General features: G+C 43.9%; 2 protein-coding genes, 1 long non-coding RNA gene and 1 pseudogene across 3 annotated transcripts in view; 2 read left to right on the forward strand and 2 right to left on the reverse strand.

Annotated features, from left to right (window-relative positions):
• The window catches only part of EDDM13 (epididymal protein 13), a 38176-nt gene extending 36993 nt beyond the window's left edge, over window positions 1-1183 (forward strand). Inside the window, exon 15 of the mRNA XM_025369111.1 lies at window positions 468-1183. Within this exon, the coding sequence (XP_025224896.1) occupies window positions 468-492 (25 nt within the window). The 3' untranslated portion in view covers window positions 493-1183. The remainder of the gene's footprint in view (window positions 1-467) is intronic.
• A 4074-nt stretch (window positions 1184-5257) lies between these two features.
• Window positions 5258-7228, forward strand: LOC112613521. Its single transcript, XR_003116957.1, has 2 exons — window positions 5258-6117; window positions 6202-7228. It is a non-coding gene; the product is annotated as an uncharacterized LOC112613521 (long non-coding RNA).
• A 383-nt stretch (window positions 7229-7611) lies between these two features.
• LOC112611950 (vomeronasal type-2 receptor 26-like) lies at window positions 7612-8312 on the reverse strand. The gene is given in 2 exon segments (XM_025365906.1): window positions 7612-8114; window positions 8117-8312. Coding segments are annotated over 2 exon segments (699 nt in total).
• A 1838-nt stretch (window positions 8313-10150) lies between these two features.
• Window positions 10151-12599, reverse strand: LOC112611951 (annotated as a pseudogene).
• Window positions 12600-18555: the final 5956 nt, after the last annotated feature.

Raw genomic sequence — 18555 nt, forward strand, 5'->3', positions numbered from 1 at the left:
TTGCCTGACTCCAGTACGCCAGGCTGGGGGTGCAGGGCAGCCAGGCCTGGGCAGCCCCCGCTCCTGTGGGGTGCGCCCTCTAGTGGCGAGGTAGGGGTGCGACACAAGCTCAGGCCTGGCATTGGGGGACAGTGAGGAACTGGAGGGGGGCGCTGCTTCCCGCTGGCTGGTTTCTAGAAGAGCCCTGCTCTGAGGAGGAGACACTTGCCCTGGTGACGGGGCCGAGCTAGGGTCCATGAGATCTGAGGGAAGCGTGTTCCAGCTGCTGGAACAGCCTGGTGGGCATAGGGACAAAGTTAGTGGAACCTAGTGAGTGCAGAGAATGGGCTAGGCTGGAGGGAGGAGGTGGGCTTGAGGCAGGTCACCAAGAGCCCTGTGGGGTGGAGGGACAGGGCACCAGGCAAGGAGTATGAGAATGCGTGAGGATGAAAATCAATGCACAGATACATTTCTCTCTCCTTTCTTAGGGATGATCCCTGCTGTTCTTTCTAGTGAGCCTGCTCCATCTCAGCTCAGCCTTCACAAGGCCTCCATCTCCCAGGCATTCTCACCTCTGAAGAAAGCTCTCTGTCCCCTGGACTGCCTGTGTGGAGGGTAATGAACTGGGTCCTTTAAGGAATGGCACCTGGGTGCCCAGAGGCATGGCCAGAAGGGGTCTGTGGGGGCCATGCCTTGGAAGGATGCACCCAGAACGGCTGAGAGGGCAACTGCAGGGGTTTCCCCTAAAATCTCTCCTCCAGATCGTTCTCAGACTCTCTCCACTACTTCCATAATAAAATGTATACTTGTTGAAATGGCTGAAAAGTTTGGGTTATTCCATTCCCCCACACTGAGAACTAACAGGTATGCTGGTGGTTTACCAAGAGTCATAAACCCTATCAGTTAACTGTGCACTTTACAGGTGAAGAAACTACAGCTCAGAGGGACTGATGGCTCTCCCAACATCACACTAAGCTACAGAGCTGAGATTTGACCCAGTTTGACTCATTTCAAAGTCCGTATTCTTTTATGTAAAGATTTGGGGCTCCCCGCTCTGTCCCGAGGAAATACAGGTGTGAGGATGTGGCTGTTCCAGGAGGAAGCCATGTCCAGCTCTCCAGCCTGCATGTTTCCTGCCTACTCTGGAGGTGGTTCCATTTCCTGGTTGAGAGCTTGGGCTCTGGAGAAAGGTTTCTTGGGTTCGAATCCCAGCTCCACCCTTAATGAATATGCAACCTTGGGGAGGGTATCGTCTCTTAATGCCTTATTTTATCGTCAAATGGGGATAGTAACAGTAGGGTAGAAGTTTTCTTACCATCATGATCAGAACCATCATTGCTTAGTTCATCAAATAAGTTGGTTCCAATAGGAAATTAAAAATACTTTTACCATTTTGTTTTAAAATGTAAAATTGTACACTCATTTGCCAATCTTTGGATATAAGACCGGGGGGGGGGGGGTGGTGTTCTATAGGTCTATGGACCTACAATTTCCACTTTGTACCTTAAAAGGGCAGTGCAGACACAGGCATGCTTGCAAAGCTATTTAAGCAAAATCCTCGCTGCATTAAAAAAAAAGAAAAAATCATCCCTATGGCCATCTTGCCCATTCCAACTTGACGTATATTTTGTTGTTGCTCTTACTAACAATCGACCTTTATCGCATCTTTCCCACTGAACTATTGTTTTGGTGGAAACAATTCTTTGCCGACGCACTCATATTTTCCTCATTTATGTTAAATGTGATTGCATTACATCATTGAAATAAAACCCATTAGAATGAAAAGGTTTCGAATAAATGCAACTCAACTAGCTCTTGGTAGTCACATAACTGAACCGATAGAGAAGAACGAAGGCATATTAGAAAGCACTGCACTAGCCAGGGGCATTCAGTGAGCCTGAAGCATCAGTTGGTATATTTCACAGACGGATGGAAACTTCTTTTACCCCAGGGATCATTTTAAAGTGGAGTTTAAGAAACAGTCTACTGAGCTTGCCTCATAGAGGTAAACTTTAAATGAGATAATACATATTTTTTTAATTTTTAAGTTCCAGGGTACATGTGCAGGCTGTGCCACTTTGTTACACAGGTAAACGTGTGCCATGGTGGTTTGCTGCCCCTATCAATCCATCACCTAGGTATTCAGCCCAGCAGGCCTTAGCTATTTTTCCCAGTGCTCTCCCTCCCCGCAACCCCATACCCCAACAGGCCCCAGTGCGTGTTGTTCCCCTCTCTGTGTTCATGTGTTCTAAATGAGACAATATTTCTAAAACACACTGCCTGGTACATAGTTCTCAATTAATGTATTGTCATTATCTAGGGCGGTGTTAGCCAATAAAAATCCGTGAGCCACACTTATTTCACACTTCCTATTAGCCCAGAACCCGGTAAAATCAATTTGAATAATATGTACGATTTAATTCAATATATCCAAGATACATTTCAATATGTAACCAACACAAACAATTATTAATGAAATCAGTTATATCCTTCATTTTGTATGAAGTCTTTGAAATCCATTGTGTATTTTTCACATATGGTGCATCTCAATTTGAATGCTAAAATTGATCTGCAATTACATTTTCTAACATTTATAGTTAAAAAGTAGATCCACATATCCAAGTTGTTCCAAACAGGGTTAAAGGTTGTCTGATAACTGAACCAAGTATCAATGTTAAATTTTTCATTAAAATTTTTTAAAAAGTTTAAAAGTCAGTTCCTGCCCATAATCCAAGTCTAATCATAAGCAAGCATCAGACAATTCCAAATGGAGGGACACTGTACAGAACACCCGGTCCGCACACCTCACAACTGTCAAGGTCACCAAAAACAAGGAGAGTCAGAGTCACCGCTGCAGATCAGAGGAGGGCAGGAAGACCTGGCAACTAAATGTCATGTGGTGTCCCACATGTGACCCCAGAACAGGAAAAGGACGTTAGAGAAAAAACTGGGGAAATGTGAATAAAGTCTGGCGTTAAGAGTACTGTAGCAATGTTACGGTTCTGACACATCTACTAGGCTTATGTAAGATGTCAACAGCAGGGGAAGTGGGGAAGGGGTACGTGAGAAAGCTCTGGACTATATCATTGCAACTTTTCTGTAAATACAAAATTATCCCAGAATTAAAAATGTAAAACAAAAAATACTCCACTCTTCAGCTGCACTTATCTTACGTGTTTGTGTCCCCATGTCCTCCTCTGTTAAATGGGGATATAGACTGTATCTATTTCATACAGTCATCGTGAGAATTAAAGATGGTGTTTCCACAGAAATCCTGCAACCATAGTTCAGGCATTGTCAGCACACCATGCTTGTTAGTGCCAGGTACTGTTACTGCTGCTGCTGTGATTATGATTGTTTATTTGTAAGTGCAGAGGTCTGGGCTCCCATCTCCAGACATTCTGACTGAGTTGATATGGCTGTGTTTGCATAACAGCTCCTAGGAAGCTCTCGTCTTTTCTTACAGCAATTCATGTGCAAACAGGGCTGATCCTTTAAAATGTAATAAAGAAACTGCTAAAAGCCACGGAAACCACCCAGTAAGTTGATGACAGACAGATGGAAGATATATTAGTCTGTTTTCACGCTGCTGATAAAGACATATCCAAGACTGGGCAATTTACAAAAGAAAGGTTTAATGGACTTACAGTTTCACGTGGCTGGGGAGGCCTCACAATCATGGCAGAAGGTCAAAGGCACGTCTCACATGGCGGCAGACAAGAGAAGAGAGCTTGAGCAGGGAACCTCCCCTTTATAAAAAACCATCAGATCTCGTGAGACTTATTCACTATCACAAGAACAGCATGGGAAAGACCTGCCCCCATGATTCAATTACCTCCCACGGGGTCCCTCCCACATGTGGGAACTCAAGATGAGATTTGGGTGGGGACACAGGCAAACCACATCAGAAGAGAATGCCAATCCCTCCATAGACAACTTACGCAAAAATGATATATTTTATTTTGGGGGAACCCAGTAGTAACTAATTTTTAAACTAACTTTATAAACCCATTTATCATTAGAAGGTTTCATATGCTAACCAGATGATTATATGCCCAGGTGCTTGATGTTAGTTTTTTGTAACTTCTCCTGGATACCATTAATGGCCTTTGTACATTTAATCATCCCTTCCCTTTGATGAGGGGAGTGCTCTTAAATTTTATGTAAAATGAAGTTAATGTGTCAGATCATGTCCATTCATATCAGAGTTCAATCACCTGGTGAGAGTTTCCTGGGTGACCAAGTTATGGGAAGGTATAGAAGAGTGTTGGAAAACTTCTAGGGCGGCAGTTCTCAGTAGGTTGACTTCAGCCCCCAGGGGACATTTGGCAATGTCTGGAGACATTTTTGGTTGTCACAACCAGGAGTTGGGGGCTGGAGAGGATTTTTCCTGGCATCCCGTGGGTGAGGTGAGGGAAGATCCTCAACATCCTACAACGCACAGGGCAGCCCCCGAGAACAAAGCAATGTCTGCCCCCAATGTCAATAACCCTGGTATTGAGAAACTCGGTAAGGTCTGAGGCCATTCAGCTGTTGAGCTCACTGCTGTCTCCTTGGCCACTAGTACTTATTCGGCTCTCACTGAATGAATGAATGCACAGCACGAACCTGTAATCAAGGACCAAGCGAACTGCGGGAGGCAGGGTTGCTACTGAGAGCAAACAGTGACCTAGTTAACCTGGCGACAGGCGAGAAAGGAAGTCTGAGTTTCCAATCAAAAATCGGGAGGGAAGGAAAAAAAGAGTGAATCAATTCTTGCGAAAAGTCTCTGCGCACTTACTAGAAAGCACGCGGCCAGGAATCATGCAGGGCGCCTGCACGCATATTATTATTTAAATAAAGCTGCCCCTCAGCACAAACAGCCCGCAAGGTCACGGAAACTCCTCCAGTCCCATCCCCGGGTGCCGTCCTCCCACGAATCTCTCCCTCCTCCCTCAGCCTCGCCCCACGCGCATGCGCACTCCCGCTCCCCAACCCACCCCAGTCCGGCCTCCGCCAGTGACGTCACCGCAAGGGCGGAAGGGAAGCTAAAGTCGTTACCATGGTGACCGCGACACAATCAGAAACGTCTACTAGTGACGGTCAAGCCCCCTACAACCGGTCCCAAAGCCGCAACCGAGTCAGGCATCGTGGTAGGACCTGGCGAGCTGGGCCGGGGAGAGCGGGGCGCCTGGACCAGGGACTTGTCGCATTCACATTGGCTGCTAGGAGGCCTCGGCGACCACTTCCGGATCCGGGGCGAAGGTCGCAGCTCCCAGCCCTTGCTCAGTGCGCTGAACTAGAATTCCCAGAAGCCTCTGCGGCCGCCTTCCTTCTCCTTACCTCCTGCTTCCCCCACAAATAACAGTGGATGAAATCATCTTAACAAGCGTTTCCAACCCGCCGAATCATCACTGGTATAGAAATTTTTCTTCTAAGCTGCTTTTTACTAAAACGTGCTCCTCCTATCGCTCTGCATCTTTGGGACTACAATATCCAGAAGTCTCTGGGAGTTGCCGAGCCCTCTAGTTTAGGGTTGTTTTGCAGCCGGCGAGACGCCGGAAGTCTGGGAATAAGGCGGGACCAAGGAAAAAGCAGGATTCCGATTGGTGGAGAGGCCACACGGCCTTCTTTAAAGGACGGTGTAGAGTTGCACACGCGCATTGAGGCGTCTCTGTCCTCGTTCTGCGTGCGTGAAGTGTGGGGATTCCCGAGCCTCGATCACCCGGTCGGTGTCGCATGTCGCCTGCGGGGAGGTTGGGGCTGCTCGCGCGGAGGCGCTCTGGGCCTCATTTCCGAGGCCGAAAATGCTGGCTCCAAAGTGGTGCCCTGGGAGATGAGGGCGACTCCCAGTTTCCACCCTGTTTCTGAATGGGCTTCCAGTCTCCATGGTAACGGCCCCTCCCAGTTCCCCTGTGACTTAATAGCTGCCTACGGGAGGGGAGAAAGCTGATTTGAAGGGGCCGTGGGTTCTGAGCCAACCTCTCTGTCTTTGAGGCCACCTACCCTATACCACTCGTCCTTGAGAGGGTGAGCCGGTGACCTTTCACCCTCTCTGGGCCTCGGTTTCCCTTTTTGTGAAATAATGTCTGGTGCCCCTGCTGTGCTATTTCAGGGCCTCAGGCAAGAGACACCCTCTGTGTCTCAGTTTCCCCGTAGGTGAAGTGAGGATGGTGCCCTCTGTGTCTCAGTTTTTGCATAGGTGAAGTGAGGATGATGCCCTGTGTCTCAGTTTCCCCATAGGTGAAGTGAGGATGATGTTAGAATTTGATGTTAAAATGTAGGGAGTTGTGAGAATTAAGGGAACCTCAGAGCAATGGCCGGCACACAATGACCCTTCAAGTGCCAGCGGCTTTGATGATCACCATTCTTGCCTTTTCTTTGGAGACTGGGAGAAATTACCGCCCCACCTTCCTCCAGGGTCTTTGTGTGTTGATCTGCAAGTTGGATGTATTGGATTTTATGACCACTAAACTGTCTTCTGAGCACACAAGAGCAGTGGTTTTGATCTCTGAGAAGTACTACAGGGCTTGGTGTTAAGACACTGGAATTCCGGAAACCCGTCCCTGTCATACCAGTTGCTGTGCGACCTCCGTCAATCGTGGTTCTTTACCGAGCCCTGAGATTCCGCAAGTGAAAATGGATGGGGATGAACTTCCCGTCCAGGCACTGCCACTGACTTCGCTTGGGGACCTGGGGTAAGCTCTGTGACCCAGCATTGCACCATCTGTAACATAACCAAAGGGTGAGCAATTGAACTTTGAGGTTGATTTCGGTGCTAAAATCCCAGTCAGTAGTTCTAGCGTCTTCACAGACCTCACCCTTCCCAATGCCCTCACTTTGTGCTCCATATCCCAATCAACACTTAGTGATTCCAGATTTGTAATTTTTGCCATTGTGCTGAGAAGTAATTAACTATTTTATGTTTTTTTAAATTTGAATTTTTGACTATCAGGCTTAGCATCTTTTTTTTTTTTTTTTCTTCGTTAAAGACTAGTCAAGTGCATTAGGAGGGGGGAAAGAGTAGAACAAGGAATTTGGTCTGTAATGACTGTGGACAATAAACTGGTAGAAGTCACTACCTTTGAGCCAGCCAGAATATTTTTATTATTCACTGGATATTCAGATTTTGCCTCTGTAAATTTCCTATCTTTCATTGCCATTTTTTAAAAATTGTTCATTCAATCTTTGCTAATTTTCAGGTGTGCTTTCCACAATTAGGTTACAAATTCTCTGCCACTAATGATCATTACAGTTCCTTTTCTCAGCCTGTTTATTGTTTCGTCTGTTTATGGTTTCTCAGGCTTTTTGTTTATTTATTTAGACAGAGTCATGCTCTGTTTCCCAGGCTAGAGTGCAGTGGTGTGATCTTAGCTCACTGTAACCTTGACCTCTGAGGCTTAAGCAATCCTCCCACCTCCGGTCTCCTGAGTAGCTGGGACTACAGATGCATACTACCACCCACAGCTAGTTTCTGTATATTTTGTAGAGATAGGGTTTCACCACATTGCCCAGGCTGCTCTCAAACTGCTGGGCTCAAGCGATCCAGCTGCCTTGGCCTTCAAAGTGTGGGATCACAGGCGTGAGCCACCATGCCTGGACTAGGCTTCTTCTTTAAACATTGAAGAATGTTCCTTTCTAGATGAAGGAGGATCACATAGCACTTGGGAGCAAAGATGCAGCCAAGTAACCCAGCGCTGGAGCCCACGATGGAGAAGATCTCACGGCCACTCTGGCCTTGCCCTGGGTGCTGTAGTAACTTGGGAGGAAGGACACCCAGACACCACAGGACACCAGCATGCTGAAGGTGAGGAACTTGGCTTCATTGAAGGCATCAGGCAGGTTCCTTGCCAGAAAGACTACAGCAAGGGTCCCCAAAACCAAGAAGCCCAGATAGCCCAAGACAGAGTGGAAGGCAGTGACAGAGCCCTCATTACACTGGATAATGATGTAGCCAGGCACGGACTGAGGGTCGTTGTCTACGAAGGGAGGCTCTGTCCCCAGCCAGATTCCACAGAGGGTCCCTTGGATACAGGAGCAAAGGAAGACAACAGAATGTGTTTTTTGGGGACCCATCCACTTTCGGATCCTGCTTGCTGGCCTTGTAGCCTGGAAGGCCCTGCAGAAGACACAGCCACTGTGAACGTAGCTGCAAAGTGGTCCATCAGAGGAGGCAGGTGGCAGGGCTGGGGCGGCTGATGAAGAGCAAGGAAGAGAGAAAGCAGAGCGTGAGGGAGACAACACGGGGGTAGCTCAGAGTCAGGTTGCTGGTCCTGACCATGGGAGTGTTTCGGTGCCACACAAGCTCCACAAGGATCAGAACAGAGAGGGCAGAGTAGAACAAGGCTGTGCATCCCAGAGCCAGGCCCAAAGTTTCATCATAGGCCAGGAAGGCCCCCTATTTGGGAACGCATGTTCCCTTTTCTTGTTTGGATGATGATCTTCAGGACAGAGCCTGCATTGTTTTATATCTGAAATAAACAAAAAGAGTGTCACTGTCTCCAGAGCACTGCACGTTTGGTAAGATGCCATTGCCCAGAGCTCTCCCCACCACAGCCCCATTTAGATAGATCGTTTGGCTGGTGTGTGTGTGGGAGTTGTGTGTGTGTGCACACAAGGGCGCGAATGTGTGTTCTGCATGTGTTTTAAAGAAAAAAACACTTCAGCTTTTTTTTTTTTTTGACCATTTTAATCAGTTTTATTGATTCATGCTTCTGGTTCTTATTCAGTTAAAAACAAAGCACATTAAATACATCGTCTTATTGCTTTATAAATGCACAGAGCTCATTCTCTATATCAAAAGTAATAAATAATGGCCATAAAACACCAAGACAGTGACAAAAATGACAACCCAGCCTCGAACATAGTATTTTACAGTCCGATCTAGAACAATAACCCAACACACTACATAAAAGTGCCACATATGAAAACATGCATTGTGTGTAGTCACTCTAGTACTGAGCTTACACTTGCTATTCTTTAAAAACATCGTAGGACTTTTTCACTCCTTAAAAAAGATGGACATGATGCAAACATTGCGAGTTATACCATCACTGACTTTAATATTACATTTATATGCCAAAAATCTTTACAGATACATAAGAAAGAGAAAACAAAACCAATGATAACACAGTATATTTAAGAAAAGTGAAAATGAGTTTGTTGTTGTACCAAAGAGAAAGCTACATATTTTGAAACAGACAAAGCAAAGCCAGAAACTGAAGCAGAAGAGGGATCATGCATTTAGTAGCAGAAATCCTAAAGTTACCCTCGGTATACATTGATGGAAAGCAGGAATATTGCAAACAGCATGATGGATATGAGGCAGACAACCCTGGCTTAACAAATAATCCAGCATTATCATCATTGTTATGACTCTGGTGTGGCTATTGAAAGGAGTATCCAACTCTCCAGCACAGATGGGGGTTCCTTCACCTGAAACCCCTTAAAGTCGCTTGAAATAAATCACTTGATAATAAAAGGCAATCCCTGCATACCCATGCCAACCCCAACAGAATCAACTAAGGTGAAGTTTACATGCAAAGGGAAAAATTTTCCTTTTGTGCTTGGAATGAATTTCGAAGAAGTTCATTCCCCCCTATTTCTTGTCTTCCTTTCTTAAATCAGATAAGGAAGCTTTACAGGTTTAATTCAGAATTTATGGCTGGGTGTGGTGGCTCACGACTGTAATCCCAGCACTTTGGGAGGCCGACGTGGGTGGATCACGAGGTCAGGAGTTCACGATCAGCCTGGCCAACATGGTGAAACCCCATCTCTACTAAAAATACAAAAATTAGCCGGATGTGGTGGCAGACGCCTGTAATCCTAACTACTCGGGAGGCTGAGGCAAGAGAATTGCTTGAACCTGGGAGGTGGAGGTTGCAGTGAGCCAAGATTGCACTACTGCATTCCAACCTGGGTGACAGACTGAGGCTCCATCTTGAAAAAAAAAAGAACTTACACAAAATGCTGGGGTACTTTATTCATAGTAATGGCTTGGAATCAGTTCCAAACGAGTCTCTGGGATTGGTGAAGGACTGTGTGTTTTAGCATTTAGCAGATTTTAAGTAAAAGCAGATATGCTCAAAAGAAGAAAAGTGTGCTTTTCTTTATCTTTAAAGGAACTTCATTCATAGCAAAATATACACAAGACCTGTTTAACAAACACAGATCTGCCCGGGCCAGTCACGTCCTAAGCCCGGTCCCTCCTGTAACTATGATCCACTGGAATTGGAACTCTTCTGTTGAGGTTCTCTTCTGCAGTTTTCATTAGTATAGCAAGCTGGCTTCCAGACACCCTTCCTTTTTGAATAGCACTCATCAGCTGCAAAAATTCATTGAGTTCAGCCTGTCATTTTTATTCAAATCGACTTCATTTAGAATTTCATGGAGTGTATTTTCATTCATTTGAACATTAATACTCTCTAATACATGCAGAACATCAACAATGGTAATAAAGCCTTTCTGGTCTGCATCAAACTTATGAAATCTCTTCGTATACCTGTCAGTGTCTGAAGGCAGTAGGCTAATTTCAGAGCCGTCTGTTAACTGTTCTGATCAAGATTTATAGTCTGTTTCATAATATAGAAACTTCCTGGCTGTTACACATTGTTCCTGTTTCTTATAATCATCTCAATTCTGTTCTCTGCCCATCAGTTCCACAGTCCTGGGTAGGGCTTCCTCTGCTGCCCGGACATTTAGAAAGGCCAGGTGAGGCCGAGGCAGGAGGATCACCTGAGGTCAGGAGTTTGAGACCAGCCTGACCAACATGGAGAAACCCTATCTCTACTAAAACTACAAAATTAGCCAGGCATGGTGATGCATGCCTGTAACTCCAGGTACTCAGGAGGCTGAGGCAGGAGAATCACTTGAACCTGGGAGGCAGTGATTGCAGTGAGCCGAGATCGTGCCATTGTACTCCAGCCTGGGTGACAAGAATGAAACTCTGTCTCAAAAAAAAAAAAAAAAAAAAAAAAACCAGGCAAGTACGATGTGAAATCATATCCACAGTGGTGCAGGAATCCTCCTTAATCCCATAGTTCACCTCTGCTTCAATATATGGAAATTCTAACACAAGATGTACTCTAACAATAGGCCACCTTTTGCTAGTCACACTTGCCATTGTGGCTACCTCAAAAGCCTTATCACCATAGGGGGCGGCAAGATGCTGTGGCCCCTCGCTTTCAAGTCCATAATCCTGGACGAGCCTCATGTAGAGTGTGGGGTTCCAGTCTTTACCCCCTTGAAGGAAAAGCCCAGCTGTTCTACTTGGTCCCGCTTTCAAATTATGGGTTTTGATAGCATTTAGGGTATCTTCTGCCATAGACCGGTAAGTTGTCCCCTTTCCACCTGCCGTAGTAATAAGGCCTCTCTCACTGACATCGACAACATGATTTCAGGACATAGACTGAGAATCTGCAGATTTGGGATCTGTAACAAGGGGATGGATACCGCTCCATGTGGCCAGGATGTCCCCCCTCTTCTCACTTCAACATCACAGCTCAGGTAATTACGCGCTTCATTCAAAATGAAGTTAATATCTTCTTCTGAAGGAAGTGGATGGTGTGTAATACCAGTTGGAGTATCAGTAGTGCCAGCAGTCATCATCTTTTGCCAGGGTAAGAAGAAAATAACTCGCCCATCACTGTTCAAGAAGTCCCATGCTCTCTGGGCTGCAATAAGCAGGCATCACAATATGGACACCAGCACTTGGCTGGCAGATAGCTGCAGCGTCCTTATCATCCATTTTGCACACAGAGTCTGTGAAATGTCCCGTGGCATTGATAACACATTTGGCTCTCATGTCACATTCCTGCCCTTTGAGAACATCCTTGCACCATGCACCACTCACATGCAGTTTCCCTGTCTTGGTGTCTGTCTGCTTGAGCAAGCTCACTACCTCCCTGTCATTGACTGTGGCATCCCCATATCTGTCAGCAGTCAGCTCAATGGCAAGATTCATTCATGCATCGTTATGTCGCCCATCATAGTAGACAATTCCTCCTACCAGTTTGTCCTTCTGGAGCATTGGGCAATGTTCAAGGGCTCTTGATTTGCTGAGGACATACTGCTTTTCAGGCAATTACTTCCTGCAACAAAATCATACAGCTCGATTCCTACCCAGTAGTAAGGTAACTGCCACCACTTGTAAACTGGAAGCATAATAGACAATGGAGCTGATAAAAGGGGAGCAATTTCTGGCAGGTTGGCAGGCTCATCAAGGGCTTCTGTTACCATCCTATACTGCTCAATATCCAATTTCATCATGGCCTTCTGAACATATCTCACACCACCATGGATCAATTTAGTGCTTCTGCTGCTGGTCACTGATGGGAAACCATCTCTTTCTACAAGGCTGTTTTTAATCCTCTGGTGACGGCATCTAGTACACAGCCACTTCCTGTTGCTTCTCCTTCCATAACAAGGATATCAACTTCAGATATATTTTTGCAAAGTCAGTAGCTGAGCGTCTCTGGAAGGAGGCTCCCTGTTAACGGGTTCTGAAATGCAGTCTGCTGCTTCAACATAGACCAGGCTCATTTGTTTCCTTCTGTGATAAGCAAACTGAGAAAGGCCTAAACAGTTGCAAGAGCACCTCTTCCAACAAGAATTGTCGCTTTCACTGCCTTTTGAAATGCCATTTCTTAGCTTGAGGACTTCTCCTTGTCGGCCCCCAGGTCTGGCTTTTCCTATTTCACACCTCCTGGCCGGTAGGCTTCCCTGGCCTACAAATGTGTCCAGGAGGCGGGCGACCCTGCGACCCTGCCGTGAGAGCCCACAGCTCTCGCTTGGCTCCACACTTCACCAGCTTTTTCAGTAATACTGGGGGCAAAATATCCTGGAAAAACTTCCACTACAGTGTATTTAATAATTGTGGATCTTATCTCTCTGTTCTCTGTCTCTAACTCATGTAAAGGCGTCCCCCCAACAATCTGTCTCTTGCGACCTTGATATCTATAGATATAGACATGCAGTTGCCTCTCAGTATGTCTGTAGGGATTAGTTCTGGGACCATCTCAGGCACCAAAATCTCAGGCTGCCCAAGTCCTCTGCATAAAATGAAGTACTATTTATATATAACCTAGTGCTTACTCCTGAATACTTTAAATCATCTCTAGATTACATATAATACCTAATACAATGTAAATGCTATGTAAATAGTTGTTAGACTATCTTGGTTTTTAAATTAGTATTATTTTTATTGGTTTCATACAAATATTTTTTGGAGACAGGGTTCTTGCTCTGTCACTCAGAGCGCAGTGGCACAATCACAGCTCACTGCAGCCTCCACCTCCCAGGCTCAAGTGATCCTCCCACCTCAGCCTCCTGAATAGCTGGGACTAGGTGCATAGTTTATTTTTTGTAGAGACAGGGTCTCACTATGTTGTCCAGGCTGATCTCAAACTCCTGGATTCAAGTGATCCTCCTTCCTTGGCCTGCCAAAGTGCTGGGATTACAGGTGTGAGCTACTGTGCCTGGCAAAAAAAAAAAAAAAAAATTTGATCCCAGGTTTGTTGAATTTATGGATACAGAACCCTGAGGCAGATTTTTTTTTTTTTTTTTGAGATGGAGTTTCACTCTTACTGCCCAGTCTGGAGTGCAATGGTGCGATATCTCGGCTGACCACAACCTCTACCTCCCAGGTTCAAGCGATTCTCCTGCCTCAGCCTCCCAAGTAGCTGGGATTATAGGCATGTGCCACTGCACCCGGCTAATTTTGTATTTTTAGTAGAGATGGGGTTTCACCATGTTGGTTAGACTGGTCTCGAACTCCTGACCTGAGGTGATCCACCCACCTCGGCCTCCCAAAGTGCTGGGATTACAGGCGTGAGCCACCGAGCCCAGCCGCAGAACTTTTTTTGTAGATACAAAATAGTTATATATATTGTGGGGTCATGTGGTATTTTGATGCATGCATAGAATGTCTAATGATAAACCAGGGCAACTGGGTCTCCATCTCCCCAAACCTGCACCCTTTCTTTATGTTGGAAACATTTCAATTACTCCCCTCCAGCAACTTTAAATCATACGACAAATTATTGTTAACTGTAGTTGCCTTGCTGTACTACTGAATACTAGATCTTATTCATTCTATCCAACTGCATTTTTGTGCCCACAAAACAACCTCTCTCCTTTCCCCCTCCATTCATAGCCTCCGGTAACCACCAATCAACTCTCTACTTTCATGAGATCCATGTTTTTAGCTCCCACATATGAATGAGAAGACGTGATATTTGTCCATCTGTTCCTGGCTTATTTCACTTAACATAATGTCCTCCAATTCCATCCATGTTGCAGCAAATAACATAATTTTAATTTTATTCTTTTTATGGCTGAATAATACTCCATTGTGTATATGTATCATATTTTGTTCATCAGTTGGTCAAGAGGTACATGAAACACTGTTCAACATCACCACATGAGGGAAATGCAAACCAAAACCACAATGAGAAATTATCTCACTCCAGTTAAAATGGCTTTTATCAGAAAGCCGAAAAATAATGGATGCTGGTGAGGATGCAGAGTAAGGGGAACCCTTGTACAATGTTGGTGGGAAAGTATATTAGTACAGCCACTATAGAAAACAGTGTGGCAATTCATCAAACAACTAAAAATAGAATTCCCATGTGACTGGCATTCCCACTGCTGTGCACTTTCAAAAAAAAAAAAGGAAGCTAGTATGTCAAAAAGATATCTGCCCTCCCACATTTACTGACACAAATTTCTGAGGGCCTGTGGAGGAAAAGTTAAATATTAAATTTGAACTCAATTGAACACGGAGACAAACAATGGTCACCAAGTCCTGGAACAGGTTGTGTGAGCCCCTTGAGGCGTTCATCCAGCGCTGTTTCGGAGAAATCTCTATTTCAATCTATTCCTATTCATTAGTTATTGAAAAACAACAGACAACCGCAAAAACAAGTTGACCTTTTGTGTTCCTTGAACCCAGTCGTGAAGGGCCCTCGTGGCTGGGCCTCATGCCAAACAACTCCTTACAAAAAGAGCCAGGGTCCCAGACTGTGCTGAAGCTTCATGAGACCTCTCCTGGTCTGTGCATGGACGAGTGGCCGACTCTGGAGCCCAGGCTGTTGCTTCCCGGTGTGGTGGTGAATCCTCCATAGTCTGGTGAGTGTAAATAGATGTATATCTTTTCCCTTCTGCCCTCCCCATTGCAATTTGCTTATTATATCCATTTGCTTATTGTATCATTTGCTTATTCTATCTGCATTGCCATTTACGTGGGACAAAGGTTGTTTACTGTTAAAGGTATCGTGTGTGGGTCTTTTCTTCTCCCCTAGCATGTTTCCCACACAGAACGGGGCCCCTCCCCAGAAGCTGTCTTCCTTCCTAATGTCCTGCTTTATGGGAGCTCAATTCAAGATGAGATTTGGGTGGGGACACAGCCAAACCATATCAATGACTGCTTTGTTTGGCCCAGAGGCCAGTTCCAGTTGTATCTACTGGGAGAGGAATTATCCCCTGAAAGGGAACAGGGAGGTCATGGGGCTTGGCTTGCTAGGTTCCCTTCTTGTGTGAATTTCACTCTTGCATGACCTCTTATCAGTGCCTGAAAACTGTTGCCAGATAGAATGCATCCAGGTTTGTAGTTTTCTGTATCAGGAAGTTCAGTCTACCACCAGTCACTCTGTCATCACCAGAAGTGGACGCTTTAAAAAAAATAGTGTTTGCAGGTGTTAATGAAGGAGAATTCATTAGATTAGTGAGGCAGGTATACTGGTTGTTATCTGTTGTTGTTGTTGTTGTTGCTGTTTTCAGGATTTCAGGGCCTAGATTTTATGATAAGATATATTTTAAGAGGATTAGAGTGTGGCGTTAAAGAATTAAGGAAACAATATATATTGAGTGCCTTTTTCCAGCTTTGAGTTATGATTAACAAAAAAATTACATATATTTAGAGTGTACAATATGATGTCTTGATGTATGTATATATTGTAAAATGTCTGAAACAAGATAATTAATATATACACATCTTACAGTTACCATTGTGTGTGGGGGGTGTGTGTGTGTGTCTTTGTGTGTGTGGTGAGAACATTTGAGATAACTCTTGGAAAATTTCAAGTACATATTAGGATTCACTATGTTCACCATGCTATACATTAGGTCTCTAACAGTTTTTCCTCTTATAGCTGAAAGTTTCTGCCCTTTGACAAGTATCTCCCCAGTCCCCCCACCCTCCACCCTCCACCCCTGGTAACTGCCATTCTACTCTCTGTTACTACTCTCTGAGTTTGACCTTTCTAATATTCCACATGTAAGTGGGAATCACGCAGTATGTGGCTCTCTGTGCATGGCTTATTTCACTTCCCATAGTGTGCTATTGGGTGCCTTTCAGTACTGGGCGAGTAACTGCAAATGACACCCCCACCCACCCATGGTCTCACGTAAATGTGCTGCATCTCTCCCTCCACTTCACTAATGATACAAATCCCACTAGATCTCGAGTCTCCTCTGCTTTGATTTCCATCATGAGCCCTGATATGCAACATATTGATCCGCTGCTCATAATCAGTCATGCCAAGTCTTCTTCATGCCTGTGGCTTCCTCTTCAACACATAAAGAAACCAGCCTTGAGCAGAACATAGCAGCTGAAAGACACTCCTTACACTTTGCTCTGTACCCATCCTTCACTCATGCAGCAAACGTTCACTCAGTGCCATATGCTGACCCACCTGCAATGCCCTTCACAAGTTGAGGTTATGCTTAACCTCAAAATAGCCATGTGACACTTACATGAATGTAGAAAGGCTACAGTGATTTTTTGTTGTTGTTGTTAGAGTCTAATTTCAGGTGTCTATTAGGATTTACTACATTCATCATGCTATACGTACATTAGGTCTCTAATGTCACCCAGGCTGGAGTGCAGTGACACGATCATGGCTCACTCCAGCCTCAACCTCCTGGGCTCAAGCAATATTCCCGCCTCAGCCTCCCAAGTAGCTAGGACTAAAGGTGCCTCCCACCACACCTGGCTATGTTTTTTATTTTTTATAGAGATGGGGTCTTGCTGTGTTTCTCAGGCTGGTCTCGAACCCCTGGCCTCAAGCAATTCTCCCATCTCGCCTCCCAAAGTGGTGGATTACAAGTGTGAGCCATAGCACCTGGCCAACTGCAGTGATTTTAATTATAAATATATATATTTATTAATAATACATTTACTATGTTTACATATATGTTTTATAATGTACATGTTAAGTAATTATATATACCATACAAATCATACACATTGAATATAAATACACGAATTATATTAAATGACATTAAATATATGCAAATATCTTATATGTATGATATATATAATTTTACATCCCAAAATACATATTTTACAATATAAGTGCATGTATATCTCATACTATCTAGGTATAAATGTATCTTATGTATTCTATACAAATACTATACATAAATTTATGTACATATTCAATATTTTACACATCTACTAATATATGTATTTTGTTTTTACATGTATATTTACACACACGTGATATGTATGCACTGTAGTTCATGCATTACATATGTATAGTTGTGTGTTATATATAGTATTACATAAGTATCCATATGTGTATATATTTCACATGTAAATGAATATGTATAGTATAATCTTTTATAGTACAGAAAAAAGATTCTTTATCCAATCCACCAATAATGGGCAGCTATGTTGATTTCATGTCTTTGCTTTTGTGAATAGTGCTGCAATGAACATATGGGTGCATGTGACTTTTTGGTACAAAAATTTATTTTCTTTTGGATATAAAACCAGTAATGAATTTCTGGGTCAAAGGAGAGTTCTGTCTTAAGTTCTTTGAAAAATCTCCAAACTGCTTTTCATAGTGGCTGAACTAATTTACATTCCTGCCACAGTGTATAAGCATTCCCTTTTCTCGGTAGCCTTGCCAGCATCTGTTTTTTTTGTTTGTTTGTTTGTTTTGTTTTTTTACTTTTTAATAATAGTCATTTTGACTGGTGTAAGATGGTATCTCATTATCTCATTATCATGGTTTTGACTTTCATTTCTCTGACCACTAGTAAAGTTAAGCATTTATTCATGTTTGTTGGCTGCTTGCTTTCTTTTGACAAATGTCTGTTTACATCTTTTTCCTATTTTTAAGGGGGTTACTTTGTTTTTACTTGTTTAGTTGTTTACTTTTTGAGTCTAAATATTAGACCTTTTCTGATGCAGTTTTTGAATATTTTCTGCCATTCTATAGGTTGTCTGTTACTCTGTTACTAGTTTCGTTTGCTGTGCAGAAGCTCTTTAGTTTAATTAGATCCAATTAGTCATTTTTTTGTTGCAATTGCTTTTGAGAACTTAGTCATAAATTTTTTCCCAAAGCCAATGTTCAGAATGGTGTTTCCTAGGTTTTCTTCTAGGCGTCTCATAGATTGAGGTCTTACATTTAAATCTTTAATCCATCTTGAGTTAATTTTTGTATATGATGAATGTAGGGGTCCAGTTGCATTCTTCTGCATATACCTAGCCAGCAATCTCAGCATCATTTATTGAATAGGGAGTTCTTCACCATTGGTTTTTTGTTGTTGACTTTGTCTAAGGTCAGATGGCTGTATGTGTGTGGCTTAATT

This window comes from Theropithecus gelada, chromosome 19 (genome assembly GCF_003255815.1).
Source record: "Theropithecus gelada isolate Dixy chromosome 19, Tgel_1.0, whole genome shotgun sequence".
Lineage (NCBI taxonomy): Eukaryota > Metazoa > Chordata > Mammalia > Primates > Cercopithecidae > Theropithecus > Theropithecus gelada.